Source organism: Chanos chanos, chromosome 10 (genome assembly GCF_902362185.1).
Source record: "Chanos chanos chromosome 10, fChaCha1.1, whole genome shotgun sequence".
In the NCBI taxonomy this organism is placed as follows: domain Eukaryota; kingdom Metazoa; phylum Chordata; class Actinopteri; order Gonorynchiformes; family Chanidae; genus Chanos; species Chanos chanos.
Window position 1 is genome coordinate 14,726,730 of NC_044504.1, and position 17,995 is coordinate 14,744,724.

General features: G+C 40.2%; 2 protein-coding genes across 2 annotated transcripts; both read left to right on the forward strand.

Annotated features, from left to right (window-relative positions):
• Positions 1-246: 246 nt before the first annotated feature.
• On the forward strand, positions 247-2,368 carry LOC115823014 (enhancer of rudimentary homolog). Its single transcript, XM_030787010.1, has 4 exons — positions 247-343; positions 835-922; positions 1,203-1,323; positions 2,032-2,368. Exons 1-4 carry the CDS (start codon positions 341-343, stop codon positions 2,132-2,134), a joined length of 315 nt encoding a protein of 104 aa, XP_030642870.1. The 5' UTR covers positions 247-340; the 3' UTR covers positions 2,135-2,368.
• A 3,495-nt stretch (positions 2,369-5,863) lies between these two features.
• Positions 5,864-14,016, forward strand: LOC115823329 (BRD4-interacting chromatin-remodeling complex-associated protein). Its single transcript, XM_030787377.1, has 11 exons — positions 5,864-5,904; positions 6,030-6,072; positions 6,405-6,470; positions 6,718-8,235; positions 8,926-9,409; positions 9,625-9,764; positions 10,265-10,326; positions 10,533-10,681; positions 10,839-10,933; positions 12,905-13,007; positions 13,262-14,016. Exons 1-11 carry the CDS (start codon positions 5,864-5,866, stop codon positions 14,014-14,016), a joined length of 3,456 nt encoding a protein of 1,151 aa, XP_030643237.1.
• Positions 14,017-17,995: the final 3,979 nt, after the last annotated feature.

The window sequence follows — 17,995 nt, forward strand, 5'->3', positions numbered from 1 at the left end:
AGTTTCAAGGGATTCTCAACAGGTAACCTTAATTCTGCCCTTTAAGATATTCGAAACGGATGTAACAGGAAAACACTATTTCTAACGAGAAGTACTCAAGAAGCTTACGTTTTAATTTTGATCCAGAATTGCGTACTTTTTGGAACAACGATTGAAATCGTTTTTTTGCGAACTACTCTCTTCGTGTAATGACGTAAAACCAGTCATAGTTATTCTTCCGGAGCAAACGGTTGCCTCCGCCTTAGCTCTTAAGCGAACAGCGAGCAAATCGACTGGGAGTTAGTGCAGCAAATCCACTGTTTTCTGTTTTGTAACAGGATTTTTCGAATACCTGTTTAACATGGTTAGTTGTCATTTCGAATTTATGTCGTTTTGTGTTGTTACTTGAATGTTTAGATTTCCAAATATTTGGTTGTTTAATATTTCTGAAAGGATTACCCGCTGGCCACCTCACGAGCTAGCTAGTTAGGAAACGTAGTTAGCTAATGCAAGGAATCATAGCCCACTAGCTAAGAACATTTAAGTAAATAGTTAGTAAGGTCCGTTGCTAAAGTATAACACCTCACTAAGCGAGTCCGTTGACAAAATATTGTTATTATCACATTAGAGCTCCCCATCGACTCAAGGTATCCGTTCTGTATTGGGCCACAAGTCTACATAATTTTAACACAACTTGCATTAGCATTCTGCACATGATCAGCCACGATCGAGGCGGATTGTTAGGAAGAACCAGCTGTCCATGATCAAAAATATTCACAGTGTTCCATACAGATGTGCTCATGTTTTTGCTGCTAATCAGTAGCATTGCAAACTAATCAATGAATATTATTGCAGTCTCATACGATCCTATTGGTTCAGCCCACTAAGAGACCTGAGGGAAGGACATATGCTGACTACGAGTCTGTGAATGAATGCATGGAAGGTAAAATATTTGGAAAAAACGATTCTATCTAAACGATGTCAAAAGTAAAATAGACCTCTTGAAGGTATAACCTCATAGTAATGTTTTTTGTTGTTGTTCTTGTTGTGTCTTGTTTTCTCTGCACCTATGCAAAATTTTAAATTGTGAACGGTAATATTACCCTGCGTAAAATCAGACCTCTACCTTTCTTGGTAGATTCTGACAGTTCGTCCATGCCTTAGTTAAACAGAAATGTTATAATTCCTTTCACCTAACTTAACAACATACCATCTGTACATAGGTGTGTGCAAAATGTATGAGGAGCACCTAAAGAGGATGAACCCCAACAGCCCCTCAATCACGTATGACATTAGTCAGCTCTTTGATTTCATCGATGACCTGGCTGACCTCAGCTGTTTGGTGTAAGTGTTAAGTGTGCTGCCTTGAACTATGATTATTAGAAGTCATTGAAGTTTTACACCAACAGAATTATGTTGTTTTAGTCATTTTTGCAAAAGTTGTCATCAGAGTTTATGTATTTCATTTGGAACAACAACAAACCATGAGACAGCTGTAATTCTAACAGATTCTCACCAGTCACTTGAGCAGAACCCAGAAAGATTGTTAGAAACATTTAAAGAGAACAGAGTCCAACTGGTCCTTATGCTAGGTAAATAACTGCCACTTGTTAAGAAAATATACCATAAAACTAAAAGTAAATTAAATATAAGACTGCCACTCATTTAAAAAGTATATAAGAAAATAAAGGATTTTATAGACTAGTGAGAGATGGGTGTACGAACTATTGTCTACAAAGCATATCATTCCAGTCACAGCCTAAATTCAGTTTATAAAAATTACGTGTTGATCTTGTGATCTGAACTGCTCAAGTGTGCAAGTAGTACTCTGAGCTTTTGTTGGTGAGTTGATATGCTTGTTTATTTATTTCTTTCATATATTTTGTTGATGACTCTGAATGATTAACCAGCTTTTCCATCAGGAAAAGAACTGTGCAATTAAATCAGTCAGCGCCATGCCAACATCAGTTTAGTCAAGAATAAAATAGTAAACTGCAAACACTCCCACAATCTGATATGTTAATCTCTGTATCTTTATGTTCTTCTCCACAGATATCGTGCAGACACACAGACATATCAGCCCTATAATAAGGACTGGATCAAAGAGAAAATATATGTGCTGTTGCGTCGCCAGGCTCAGCAAGCTGGGAAATGAAGTCAGACAACAGAATCCATTTTGGTTTGTGAACCTGTGTGTCCAGCTGATGATTGGGAAATGGGTTGAATGCTGTAGTGAAAAGTTTGTATTTTTACAAGTTATGCGTTCCTTTTTGCAAGTTTTGTTTTGTTTTTGTCTTTTTTAAGGGGCATGTGTGCTTTATATTAGGTAGAAATTTTGTATTTAATGAAAGCCCTGGTTCAAAATAATTTTGGTCTTTTCAATAAATGAGAAATAACCACACTGTTGTTATTTGTTTTAGTGTTGTATAGTGATGACTACATTTGTTCTTTTTTTAAACCTGTGACAAAATCCTTATTCCTCCTCACAGAACTAGAACAGTCACACCTGAATTTTTCACATGAAATATACAGATGAAGATTTTTAACAGCTTACTCGCAGTTTACAGCCTTACTGTTAATCTGGCTGGAGGAGAGGCCCTCTAACAGTTAAACTGAAATGGATTGATATCACATTTTGATTGCTGTGAACAAACATTTAAATAACTACTGCATAACTATATACTACTACTACATAAAAATCTGGACTATAGAAATATCAAGAATCTTATTGAATACCTTTCAAGGTAAAATAAAGTAGTTGGATTTAGTATTGTTTTACCATACCTGAAATAATCACTGAATTCTGCCATGGACAGAACTTTATGCAAGTACAGTTACAAAGTCAACGACTGTGTTGGCCACTTGGGAACAAGGTAACAGGCTGCATTTTAATTGTATAGTAATACATCACTATTACTTCCCAGAAATTTCATGTTGTTACAAATCTTGGAAAGACAGGTAAGCCGCTCTCGAGGTTTTCCTGGCTGTGAAACCTAGCTCGATGCTCTCTCGCACGGTTCCACTTGTCAGTGGTGGCTTACTCGGTTCAGCCAATCGAATAATAGGAGAGTCTCCGTTGTTAGGAGAATGTATTGATTTCCACACACGATAGAGCTTGCGGGAACAACTCAATTTTCTCACCTGTTTTCACCTGGGCTTTGATTTATTTTCAGGTAGACAAACCGCGTCGGCCTTTAATTCGTTTTTAATATTCTCATGAAACTATTTCTAATCACGTATTCCAGTGATGTTTTCAATACTGAATCGTCATAATTGTTGTTCAGTGTAGCTTGTAATGTCATTTGCTGAAATGCATGAAAAAATTATTATTATTTTAAAAGAATCACTGTTTGTAAAATTATATTGTCTAAGCGAGAACGTCGTGAGATATGAGTCTTGAATCTGTCATCATCTGGCTCATAAACATATAGGCTCAGAATGAAGCTTCTGAAAACCTGGTCTTAGAGCGCGCATGTTTTCACTGGACTCTGAAATTGCATGAACATAATGTAGAGAGCACGCGAAGATAATAGCGCATTTTACATGAGCGCGTATATTTGAAGTTTTTGTTGGATGACTGGAGGGATGAAGACAAGCACATCCTCTTTTCTCCTTCATCACTGAAGGACGCAGCGGCTGCCGATAGAAACCACATACGCGGCCCCTCATTTTTTCTACCTTTGTGTTCAGATCGCCTCACACTCTTGTTTCTCACACACCCCAGTCTCCCCCTCTTGCCCCCCTTCCCTTAGCATCTGAAAAGGCTACTGAGTGAGAATCGATGGCGCAGAGGCCCGCCTGACAGGACAATAAACCACAAAGAAGGGGTAAGTTTTTCTTCCCTTTAAAGTTATATTAGAAGACGGCTCTCTGTGAGAAGGGAGTCAGAACTGAGAATGACGTCTGGTGTTGGGGTTCAAATTGATTCGTTTTTTTTCAGGCAGCCCTTTGTTGCTATGAAGCTGCGCTAAGCGTCAGTTTCACTAGTCCCACGTCTTGGAAGAAATCAAGGAGCAGCAGCAGCAGCAGCACCAGCGTTGCCGAAAGGCTCGGCTTTATTAGGTTATATATGGCGTAACCTATATTGCCCATACATTCTCAAAGCTTCGCAGTGGCATGTGTTTACACGTATTCTGTTCAGTGCATCACTGTTATAACACGATGTGAATTTCTTTTACATCCTCCGAATATAGGTAGACCGGGTTTATCAATCAGTCTGCGATGCGGCACACCGCGAGGGTCTTGGATGCGGTTGTTGTGCGTAGTAAACAAAAATGAGACAGATCGTTGGAGGAGGTCGGTCTGTTTCAAAGGACCTCCCCTGGAAATTGAGAGGGAGAGACAGAAAAGCAATAACCTGTGTTATAAATGGCCATGGCAGTTGTTTTAATTGAATATTGCTCTACATTCGCGTTTCCCCAGTCAACCGAAGCCAAGACTAGGTTGCCCTCTCTGTGGATATCCCACCTTGGCAAATGAACGCGAAATGAACTCGCGACAATGGTCCTAAATGTGGTATTTCTGTTGGAAACCGCCCCCGCATTGTGATGTTTACCAGCCAGTGCGCTATATTTGATGCCTTACGACAATTACAAGATTTAGATTTAAATTAAAAATCTTCAGCAGTATCGTATTGCTAATCGAATCTGAAGGTCGTTCATTGTACTGTATATACAGTCCTCCGCTTGCTGGAGAACACTACGAAACTAAAGGTTTGTGTGACTTTGTTTCGAGGATGCGTCTTTGCCACGCACAGGCTTATACTAAGTTTGGTAATGTACACAGACAGCCTTGTTTAAGGGGGGCAACTGAAAACACCCCCCATTTCTCTTTTTTTTTTCTCTTTTGTACGAACAGCTTGTCTTGAAACTGGTAATCTATGTATTACATGTGTGAGTGGAGGTAAATGGTCCTTGATAAATGTTTCTTTGGTAGAATATTGCTTTGATGCTTGATTTTCAGTGTACTCGTCTAAATCTCTTAAATGTCCTATATAATGAAACCTGACTGTGCAACTTAAATTCTTTTAAACATTTTAATATTCACAGAGATACACTAAACAATAAGGGCTAAATATGCAGTTCAAAAGAACTACTTTTTCCTTGAATAATTTGAAAATCTAATTGCACTTCCACAGATTTGACCCGGAAACCCAGCAGATACAGTGATGCACCAGCTGTGGAAGGACTTGTCCCAAAAACTTGACCCTCTTGGGCTAGTTCCAATCCACAGCCTGTTCCTGAAAACTGCTGCTCACTTCCCATGAGGCCTCCACAAGATCTTAACCTGTCTGCTCTGAATGGGGCCTCTATCATATGAGGTTAGGCTACTAGTAATTGTTGATAAGCAGTGATACAACTGCCATAGAAGTTTATAATAACAAATATACTGTTCAAGGCAGAGATTTACTATTTAAACTGTTATTTTTTTCAGACTATTATAAAATAAGAATGTGTTTTCAAAATCTCCTGTAAAATCTATGCCACAAGCTTTCAGGTGAAAGATCTATCTATCTATCTATCTATCTATCTATCTATCTATCTATCTATCTATCTATCTATCTATCTATCTATCTATCTATCTATCTATCTATCTATCTATCTATCTATCTATCTATCCTAAATGCCAGCCTTGCAGTTTTTTCAAGTGCAAAAGGTACAGATTGCAGAGAGAAACATGCAATTTAAATGATTGAGACAGACAGTTTCTGAGAAAAAAAAGATATGTGACATGAACTGTCACTCTTGTTCACTGTCCATATTTATCTGATTTAAATATTTGAATTTAGATTTCAGTGCAGGTATGCATATATAACAGAATCAGTAATCAGTTATTTTTCTGTGTTTTATGCCATCCTCCTCCCATCTTATTCACTTCAGTTGACATGGAGGATGAAGATGGCACTTGTCTACTAGATGTGTTGTGGTAAGTACCCTGTAGTTTTTTCTTTAGAGAAAAATGCTCAAATGTCTGAATCTGGGTCTAATTTTTTTGTTTAAGAAAAGAAAAATTGTGGCTAAATGAGTACTTTTATGTTTGCCTTTTCACAGTGACCCCCAAGCCCTGAATGACTTCCTTCATGGAACAAATGGGGTATCTAAACAGTCATCTAAACATCAAGTGAAGCCTAGGCTTGTATTTGGGATCTTCTATAAGAATATACTGCAAATAATGGCTTACTGATGATTCTTACATCTTCTATGGCATATTACATACATTTCCATTCACAAGTAATTATGGCATGATGCATTTTACATGTTATGGACTAATGTGTATAACATGTTTATTAATTTATGATAGGATGTTTAAATTGCATTGGGATATGAGACGTAATGGGAGAAAGAAGACTGTCATTGAGCAGATTTGGGATGTGGATAAAAGTCCCTAAATTTTCTTCCTTCAATTATCCCTCTCTGTTCGAACAGCTGCCAAGTGAGGACCTGCTCATTAACTCTTCCTCAGGGGAGCCATCCCTCTTCACAGACACCCCAGTGAGTCAAGGTCTTAGTCTCTACTGTAACCCTATGGAGACCTTCCTTTTACCTCATGAACACCTGTCTGTTTGTCTGAAAGTTAATGAGTTTTGAGTTTTGCGAAATGAGTTTTGTTGCAGGAATGACTTGTTTGGTTTTTTTTTTAAACGTTAAAACTATTTCGTCTCACGGTAGTCCGTTTTTTCCTCTTTTTTCTCTCACTTTCTCCTATTCTTTTGTTTCTCTAATTCTCTCTCTATGCCAGAGTCCTGTCTCTTTGTTGGCAGATGATGTTGGCTCCCGGGACACACCAGCATCAGGCTGTGTGGACCTCTCCTTCCTGGAGGAGGCACTGCTTGCTTCCCCTGAAGCAGAAGGGGATCCAGAGGAGACAGAGCAAACTGCAGAGGTCTGCCCTGAGGAGCAGCAGCAACAGGAGGAGGAGGATGCTTGCGACATCCTTCAGCAGAGTCTGCAAGAAGCTGACATCACTGAACACACCTTGGCGTTGGAGGCAGGACTTGCCCAGCATGGAGAATCCATTTCGCTTTACCCGTCAGACAATCTCCTTCCATCGAATGCTGCTTCTTACCTTGTACCTTCACTACCTAAACCGCTGTCCATCCCTGATGTTAACACCCTTCAGAGGGACACCCAGGCTGCTGTCGAGCCTCCGCAACCATCTCTACTGGCTGTGGGGCCAGGTTGCCCCTCACTTAAGCCCACTGCCCCTCAAATAATGGGCCTTTTGCCAGGGAATGTGTTCCCTGCTCCAACTTCTGAGATGTCATTTACTCAAAGTCCTACGCAGGGCTCCAACATGGTGATTCAGAAGGCCTTGCCTACCCTCACTAGTCGACATGTCTTGACCCCAGCTGTGAGGGCCACTGGTGCTCCAGGGATTCTGCTGCAGCGGGCACCGCTGCCCATTCAGCCCAAGCTGCCTGTTAGCATACAGCCCCGGCTGGTGCAGATCAGTCCCAAACCGTCAAGTCAGAAAGTATCACAGGGACTCACTTTTGTCCCAGCTACTGCGGCTCAGAACATCTTACTGTCTCCTCCAGTTGGACCCAAGCAGCCTTCACCACCACAGCCAGCACCCAATCTCAGCAAGCCTGTCAGCCTTCAGTTGGTCAACCAAGGTAGCTCCATTGTCATCCAGCCTCAAGGCCTTTTCCAAGGCCAAAGCCAGTTTTTTCTTCCCAATCAGACCCCTGTGACAATTTCTCAGTCTGGGAGCACAGCTAAGCCACTGCTCACGCCAGCAAGCAACCAAGTGGCCAGTGTTCAAAGCAGGACACCAGCAGCAAGTCACCTTGTTGACAGTTCTCAAGTTCTCACTGTACCCCCCAGGCAACTGAATTTTAGTCCTGTTTTTACGACTCCAACTGGACAGATAGCACTTAGGCAGGGTGCCTTCTTGTCAGGACCTCTGCAGCTTCAGTCAGCACAACCTACAGTCTTTCAGGTGCCAGCACAGCTTGCAGGGGCATATGCCTCTCAGGCACAGGGGCAGCCGGCTACAATGGTCCACAGTCCGGCCCTGGGTAATCACATCACTCTGATCAACAGCTCAAGCATGCTCACCCCTGACATGACCTCCATATCCATTGTGAATGGCCCATCATTGGTGCAAGGGCTGCCTTTTGCCTCACAGACTCAGAAACCTGCAACAGTGCCACTGGAGGGACAGTTAAATATCCCTCAAACCTCTTTATTACTGCTGCCAGAAAGGCCCACAGCAGAGGAAATTGGAGCAAACGAGCAAGTTCAAATCGTACAGGTGAGTACACTGTTGACAGTCGTTACGGCAATGACTACTCTTTAAACTATACTGCTTACCATCAATTAGCCTAGATATATTGACATTTGGGACCTCATTTCATCATCTCATCAGAAATCCTCTAAATCATATCAGTCATTAAGTGAGGTAAATTAAGTTCCTTGAAAATTGATCTTAATGACAGTCTGACCAGTAGTTATTCTATATCTTCATTCTTTAGCCAAACAGACACTATCCTCCTCATGGCCAAGGACAGCGCCAATTGGCTGGACTGCAGTCTGACCCTGCTCCAGTTGTGACCCTTCTACCGCCATTAGCAGACACCACACACCCTGTCAAACCAATCATGTCATTACCCAAACACCTAATACCCCGATCGGAGATACAGCAGGTTGCTGAGGCAGGACATAGTCCTACATCTCAGCATCAAGTCTTTCTGCCACATTTACCACAGGTAAATCAAGGTGTTCTAGCCCTAAATGAAATATTTTGATGATATTTGGCACACACTTTTAAGTGTGAACAGTATCTCCCAAAGGTGTACAATAATGGATGGTCATTTGTTTTACTTGTACATTCTACTACTTTCTGACTACAGTTTTTCATCTTGGCATCAGACCACAAGTATTTAATATATCTCTTAGCTTAATTTTTTGTCTTAAGGTGAGAAAGTTCTTGCTTTTTTCACAGGAGATGTTTAAACCTTTGGCCTCTCCTGAATCCTTGCTTGGGACTCTGCCTGCACAAACAGTTACCGATGCCTCCCCAGTGGTAAACAATACAGAATCATCATCCACAGCTCTTTCTGTGATTAGTCAGGCTGAGGCTCTCTCTGCCCCACCTGAGTCTCGAGAGATGCCAGTGGATTCTGTGATGGAGTCCAGGGATGTACTGTCCTCCCCTCCTGTGGGACAGAATTCTTTGAGCACGCCTCCTTCCAGTTTCCCAAACCAAGTAGGATGTGGAGGGCAGCCATTAGCCTCCGCTAGGTCGGTGGCGGGCACTGAACTCTCCCCGGTTCAGCAGGTTCAAGCAGGCCCCATGGTATGTGTGAGTCCTTCCACCAACCCAGACAGCTTGTGTGTGTCTCAGAAAAAGTCTCCACCCGTGCTTGTGTCCACTTACCTCAACGGTGAAGCAGATCCTGCAACCCAGCAGCACATGCAGCAAAGCAGTGAGTCTGTGAAGACATTTTTTTTAATGTCTGCTCCTAACAGATACTTTCATATGAGGTTTCAGCAGTGTTTGTTTTGTATAGTTATTTAAGTAAAATGTCATAAAAGATGTAAAACATATCAGTGTTATTATCTCTCTCTCTCTCTCTCTCTCTCTCTCTCTCTCACTCACTCATGCATTCACACATATGCACACTCTCTTTTGTGCAAGCAGCAGGTACTCCTTTTGTCCAAGCCGATAGCAAATTGGTCTCGCGAGAGACACAAGACTCTGCAATGCAAAGCTCACCTGCTCTTGCCCCCAGGCCACATGCTCAGGGAGCTCGGGGCCAAACAACAGTGCAGAGGATCCCGGTGAGAATCCTTCGTTTGAGTTAATGTTTAGTGTTCTTGGTGAAATCTCAGAACATTTGACATTGCCTTGAGTATGAATCCAACTTTGGTGTTATTCATAGAAAACTCAGTATTTGCCACTGAGGAATTGAATTCTTCAATAAAGTGTATTAAATGTAACTTCATGATGTTTTTGAAAGTTTCCTGATCAGTTTGTAACATATGCATATTCTTTCATTCATTTATTTACCAAGCCACTCATCCCTATCCCAGCACTCATTGGGCAAAAGGCCAGGGAACACCCTGGACAGGTCGCCAGTGCATTGCAGATATATGCATATCTGCGTGATTATTCATAGTATTCAACAGCACCATGTAGACTGTCAAGGATTTTTGACAAAGGCTATTAGCAACCCATCATGCGGCCATGCATCACCCCCAGCCTGCTTTTAGTTGATTCAATACCAAATGCAAAAAAAAAGATTTGATAAGATGTTCTGTTTTCTTTTTTTGTTTGCCAGCTGTTGTCCTCTTCCGTGACAGACCAAGAGGAGCGACTCACTCCAGCAATGCGGCGACACAGGTAAGCTAATATACCTGCAGGTGTTCAGGAAGCTCATTAGTGTGAACATTCATTTTAATACACAAGCAAGCAAAACAGACCATTCTGATGTGGGAATGAAAGACACACAATAATTATTGTTGTACTAAGGTCAGTCAAGGATATGAATGTGGGCTTATTATGGTGCTAAGCTCTCCTGTGTGTGTGTGTGTGTGTGTGGTGCTCAGGGTTCAGCAGCAGCTTTGCATGGATCACAGCCGTGTTATCAATCCAAACACCCAAACTCCTTTCGTATCGCTGGAGGATGCTGTGAGGCATCTGTTACCCTACCATACCTGTGCCAGGACCTTACCCAGTCAGAGAGATTTCATCACAGGTCACACAGAATCATCTCTTAATTCCAAAACTGTCTTTCAAAACTTTATTTTGAATATTGCCTCGTAAAGCAGCAAAACAAATCTCAGTAATCTTAGCAAAACAAATTTTGGTCGTATGAAATGCAGGTTCTCTTATACTTTTTATTATGTGTGCAGTTGACAGGCAGTTTGAGTGTGTGTCAGGCCTGCTCCTGAAGCGGACCACAGACATGCTAAATAAATACAGACAGCTGTTACTGGCAGAAGCACAGGTAAGATACAACACCATTTACCTAAAATCTCTCTCTCTCTCTCTCTCTCTCTGTCAGTTTCTGACTTCTGTTTGTATGAGATTTTTCTGTTGGGACCCACTCATTTTGTATACGCTCTGTGGAAGTGTACCCCCTTCGTTCAAAGGAACAATGTCCCGTTTTTCAACACCATTTATCCTACATAAATTCTATCTATCTATCTATCTATCTATCTATCTATCTATCTATCTATCTATCTATCTGTCTGTCTGTCTGTCTGTCTGTCTGTCTATCCGTCCATGTATCTATGTATTTATTTATTAAGCACATTCAGTGCCAAAAGGAAATACTGCTTCTTGGATTTAAACCCACACTCTGTGCTTCAGTCTGATGGCATCCTCCCCATGTTTTAACCATTGAACCATTTTGAAACCTTGCTTGGGATAGTGAATTTGGCAGGTTAACTCTAAGGAGAAATAATACATATCATTCCATTTACTCTGACGCTCTACTCAATTTATGTAACCTTACAAACAACCTAACACACTCCCTGTGGTACATGATGCCCCAGTTGAGAACCCACTGTTCTATAGCCTGTCTGGAGTTTGGAATCACTTCTGCTGCGTGCAGAGTATTATAGAGAGTATTATAGTTAAGGAAAACTAAGACTAAAACTAGCAGTAAAAAAATAATTTCGTTAACTGAAATAAAAATAAAGCCAACCGTTTTCAAAAACATGAAAACTAAATAAAAAAGTACAATGAGCAATGAAAAACAAACTAAAACGAAATAGAACTGCAGGTAAAATCAGCTTGGTTTTCATTTACCCTGCTAGATGATTTGCACTGTGGTCGCTGCACATACCTCAAAATTTATTCCTGCAGGCGACGGTAACATTTGTGGAATACTGTAACATTTGTGGAATACCGTATCAGAAATCAGAGCAAATCCGGCGAAGCAAGCGAAATTGAGATGGCGAATCTCCAACCTTATGCAAATGAGAACTACCCGAGAACCAACCAGTTCAACATGTGACGAAAGCATGGACTTTAAAGACTGCCCAGCTATTTATATTCATTCTAGGGATCAACGACAATTAATAAGATGGAGGGTAACGTAAAAGTTGATGCATTTAAGTGGATTGTTTTATGAAAGTAAATATTTTTATTGTAACCTCAGGGTACACCAGATTGACATAAAGCCGTAAAAAAATGTCAGGCCTTCGAGTAGGCTGGCAATCTGTCATGTATATCAAATTCATATAATTTAACATAACAGCACAATGCGTTTCATGTTTCATTTCAGTTGTCGAAATTGTGGCCCTAGGCTTACTTTATGAAAGTAAATATGGCCCTCTGGAAAAAAATGTTGCCCATCCTTGGTTCATGCTGTAGAAGAATAAAAATTGTATGATTGTTTATTAAAGGTCCCATATCATGCAAAGCCATTCTTTCATCCCGCCTTTTTCAGCTTCTATAAAACAAGGCCTTCCTCGTAATATCTGAAAAACTAAAACTAATACTAAAACTAAACTAAAGCTAAAACCAGTCAATTCCTCAAAATAAAAATAAAGCTAAAACTCCTTATGCACTCGTAAAACTAACTAAAATTAAACTGAAATCAAAAACCAAACTGAAAGACTAAATAAAAATAAAAACTAATGAAAATTTCAAAACTATAATTACCCTGGTTGCGTGCACCCAAAATGTTTTTCCTTTGATTTGTTTGCCTCAAGTGAATATGGCCATTTTCCTAGAAGTGATTTCAGACCAGGTGTGCAGCATTTCTGTTGGTCTCTGCCAACTTCAGTCTCAGCCTGTCACTTCAGTTATCCCTGCAGTGAATAGCCAGTCAAACTGTGAATGTCCTTGTCCTTTGTCCCTACTGACAAGTTATGCTTATATCTTTACATAAAGACTTTAAATATCATTATTATGTGCTGTAAAACTCAAGGCCGACAGCTTGACAGAGTATTGTGGTTGGCCTCCACAGCAGGTGAGCCCGTCGGCAGAGATGGTGATGCTGGAGCGTCTGTTCCTGCAGTCTGAGAGGCTGGCACTGGGAGAGGAGAGACGCAAAGCCAGACGAGATCCAGGTCAGCTTTGGAGCTATGCTTCAGTCTGTTTGTCGTCCTGCCGTGGTTCTCAGTATCAGTGCTTAAACATCAGGAGATTCTGCTGGGTGCTTTTTAGATTTCTTTTGTTTGTTAAGAGTTAAGCAATTTCATGTTGGTGTGGTGATCAGTCTCGTTTAAATGTATGACATCAATAATAGAGCATCATGACATCATGAAAACAGATCTCACAATACATTTTGTTTACTTGCACCTCACTTTTCCTGATTTCACAGCATCCTTTCTGATGTCACTGCGTAAGTCAACATTTTCTCGTGGCCATGCCGCTTCAGCTTCCCTCCAAATCGGTAGATCTGGCAGCCCTTCGTCACCTCCGGCGTGGACTCTGCTTTCGGATCGGCCTCCTGGGCTAAAGACGTATCGGTCAAGCAGCAAGGGGGCACTTCGTCTTACCATAAAACACGAGTCAGGATCCCGAAAAGTTGTCCACAGCTCTGTGTGTGATGTCACAAATGCTCACAATGCCCCCTCTGGACACAAACGGAACTACAGCAGGCAGCTAACTAATGGGGGAGACTCGCAAGATAAAGAGGAGGTGTCTGAGCCTCTCAGGAGTCCTGAGCTCACTCCTCTGAAAAACCCAAGTGGGGCACAGCATGTAAAATTAGCTGAAGGTGTTTCTCACCTCAGCAAGGAGTCATTGATCCCCTTGAGGAGGACAGGCAATTTAAAAGATGTGCCCTACAGTCTGGCCAAGCCAGAATGCCCATCAGTGCATGTGGAACCATCACTTCCAGACCTTAGCGCACCAATGCTTAAACGTAACAGACTGGAGGCTTTGGAAGTGCAGCACTCAAGTTTGCCTCCAATTGTAGAGGACAGTGCTCTCAGTGAGCATTTGCAGAGCGCCATCGACAGTATCCTGGAGCTGCAGCGACTGCAGGGGCCTGCTGCAGCAGTTCAGCCCAAGCTGCAGCAAGGCCATGCGCTGGAGCAGAGTGTTAGTAGCATGCTGGAGGGCCAGCTGTGAGATAACAGAGAGAAGTTTAAGAACGAGATTAAATGTCACCCTCCGATATACAAAACTATCAACAGTTTCATACTGCTATCTCTCCTTCAACAATGTCTTCTGTCTCACAACAAATGCTAAAGAGTTCATTCATTCAGAACAAACATATCAAGGCAAGACTTTGCTGTGGTAGCATGGAAAGAGTCTCTCTGACTAAATGACATGCCAGGCACTATAATCGGCCTGTATATAAGTAGCAGTTAGAGAGGGGAGGAAACTGGCATCATTTGTTTGATTGGTGCATTTTATGAAAATGTACTACAGTAATTTATGTATTCTTATTGGTTTAGTGTTAAGTGCATAAAACCTCTGATGTGTTTCGAAGGATTTGTGCCAACAGTGAAACCACCAGGTTTGCATTTGCTGAGTGCCTGTGTGCATTTGTGTCACGTTTGTGTGTGTATGTATGTATGTGTGAGGGTTTTTTGTGTGCTTGTGAATTGTGTGATAGAGCTCAAGCAAAAAGAGGCAGTGATTGGTTTGTGTTAAAGACTATACAATTTTGAGTGTTTATGTGTTCAGAGACACAGTAATGTTTGCTTACATAATCTGCAAGTGAACACCGGCAGTACATGAATTCTGACAAGCTGGCTGCTCTGTCAGTGTGTTAACCCCCAAAGAAATCACGTGACCTACTTCATTCTAAAATCACCAGCAAATACTGACATTGTGTCCGTGAGGTTCTCTTTCAAGCGCCAAAATTGTCTCCAAAACAAACCTATATCAAAAAAAAAAAAAAAAAAGGAAGAAAAAGAAACAGAATACAAGAGGATGCTAACCTGCACTGAAGGATTTATGGTTAGAATTTTACATTGGCATCCAACTGATTATAGCTTATCTTCTTATTATAGTCAAGGAGACAGAAAAATCTCTCAGATACTTTGAACATAAGCAATAATGCAGAAGATAGTTTGAGAAATATTCCCTTTCTTACTGTCAAGAGGGACTGGTATATGCTGAATGTTTTTTTGTTTAAATTCATTTTTTTTTTTTTTTTTGGTAACTTTGTGTTGTATTCCAAAGTGAGACAAGCAGTGTCAATTAAATCTACTAGCTAGTCACAGCAGGAGCAGATTAGGTTGATAGAAATTGTCCAAAGTAAGACATTAGGAAAAGCTAAACTCTAAATACTTTTTTCCTCTACTGACATGACTAGGACCAGGTTTCGCAACCCTTTCTCCTACTCTCAACCATCAGATGAAATAATTTGGTTACTGATCTCAGATCAGCAGCTAGTGAAAATAATTTGACTACACATTAAATAAACAAAAATGAATTTACAACCTTGGGTATACATGTTGTTCCAAAGTATGTAACACCAAGTGATGGCAAAAATGTAAAAATGTGCTAGCCCCTGATGTTCTTAACACATTAAGATTCATTTTAATGCAGTTTTAGAAATAGGCAATTTAAAGAGAGCCTGCAAGATCTGTAGCTGACTGCAGTGGATAATTTGTACTCAATTTTATGCAAATCCCAAATCTAGCGCTTGGCTAAGAGTCCCCCCCCCCCCCCCCCCCCCCCCAACCAAAACTGATTCGAGCAACAAAACATAAAAGATTTTAAAATATGTTTTGATGGTTGTGCAAAAAATGCAAATATACTCCATGGTTTTCAAGGAGAAAAACTGAAATGCATAGCCATTGTGAAATAATTGGTTTAAATAGTTACAATTCATTTGACAATCTGATTTTATTCCAAACAATTTGCTGTTGTGTTACTTGTTCTTCATTTGGAACGGTGTGTAATCTGGATATTGGCAGACAAGAGAAATGGTTCAAACTGAATGAAAATTTGCTTGAACATGAAAATGTAAAAAAAAAGAAAAAAAAAAGCATACTTCTTCAGTTGTGCAATAGGTAAGAACATACAGCTCTAATGATTACAGCTAATGGATTGCTTCTGGATATTTATTGTGTTGGATTAATTCAAATGTTTTTTCACAATGTCACTGATGTCAAAAACAACTAGTGCTGCATCTTAATGTGATGTTTCCCAACCCTGTTCCTGGAGGCCCAGAACTCTGCATATTTTAGGTGTCTCTCTGCTTTAATGCCTCCAGGAGCAGGATTTGGAAACACTATCCATGGTTGCCACTGAACATTTTGCATTGACCCTTATGATTCTTTAGCAGTAACTATACAACCATCTGAAGTATAGATGGAACAAATGAGTGACTTAATTAGGAAAAACTAATTGTGTATATAAAAACAGTGCCTCTGTTAGTATTAATGTAATGTTCTTAAACTGTCAGGGGCCAAAAGAAAGAAAAAGAAATTCAGTTTAAGAAATGAACTAGCTTAAACAAGCCTCTCTGGTAGATATTACGCATGAGCCCAGTTAAACTGAATTACAGTTGGAACCATGTGAAGCTGCCAATCAGAAATTAGCTGTTGAAGACACAAACCTAAACCTATGAACTGTGACTAGCTCTCTTCTTGTATGATGTCATGTTAACTGCATGTTGAGCCATTTCGTATTTTTTGATTTATTTATTCAATAACTTATTTTGTATTATACTGTGAAAAGACTAGACTCTGCTTCAAAAACAACCTAAAAAAAACCATGTGACTAAGATTGTTCTGATGCCAAAATCAAGAGGCCTTAATTCAGCAAAAGCAGATTGTAAAGAAAAGTCCTGACATTAAACCCCAGCTTAAGACTCCCTTTGATCTGATGTCATGGAAGTGGTTCATTTAAGACATGTAAAGAAAAGTTTTTGTACACATTTTTACAAACTATTTATTAAAACAGTGATTTTGTAAATAATAAACATAAAAATTGTGAATGAGTAATGCTCAGATTGATCATTTTGTCATGGGCAGGAGGGAGGGAGGTGGAAATTAGAAAAAGTCTCGATTCTATTTCTCTCACTAAACTGTGTGACTAAGCATAAAGTGTACATAAAACATCTGTCATGGGATCAGGTTTGAATGACTGGACTAATGCTCGGCATTTCAATAGGCCGTTAGACAACAAATCATCACACCACAATTGCCAAGTATACAAATATCATCTTTAATGTTTTTATTAACAATTTAAGGAAACATAGCAGCTTTTTCTCTTGAGATGGGAGTTTACATCCAAACACCGTAGATAAAAGGGGGAAAAAAAAGCTGTAGGTTTCTAAAGCTGATGGAAGCATTTCAACATGCTCTGGAAACTCAGTGCCTTGCAGAAACATTGTGGCCTTTAGGTTCTGTAATCTCTCAGGTTTAAAAAGTACACATCACATAAGCTGGAATTATCCTCGACAGTGTACTGTACAATTAAATGTGGAACTGAGAACATTATTGTAACAGTGGAGAATGTCCCTAATTATACATTGAATCAGTCCTTTGGTCTAGTCAGGGTGCTTATTCACATAGCAAATGTTTTTTGAGGTGTCCTGACTACCAGAGGGTCACCTGAGGGAGAAACAGTGGCATTAAAGGTCAAGAGGTTGCATACTCTGACCGGAGCTCAGTTTGTTTAACCGTCGATCAACTAGAGGGAATGGCAGGTCCATTACAATCACGAAGACAAGTCAGTATCCAATGGTACACAAGTCATGATCGCCAAATCTATCGTAAAAGACTGACAAAAAACATCATGATGTGACTGAAAAAAATTAAAAGAATGAAGGGGGAAAAATTACATTGAGTTGCTCTGCAAGGCAAACAAAATGCTTCAGCACTTGTTAGATATTAGAAATTTTTAATAGGGCCACTAACCTGCAGGATATCTAATCTCTGGAAATTTTTATTAATTTATGTTAAAGAATTAAGAGCAGGTTTGGGCTGTTTAAAATGGATATTTTCTCATATGAACAGAAACATCTTCACATTTTTATATTATATATGTTTTTTTTTTTAAATATAAAAAAAGAAAGTTTGCATATACTGCTGTATTTTTTTTTAAACTCTCATTATTTTTCGTCATTGCACCTTCTTGGCCTGGC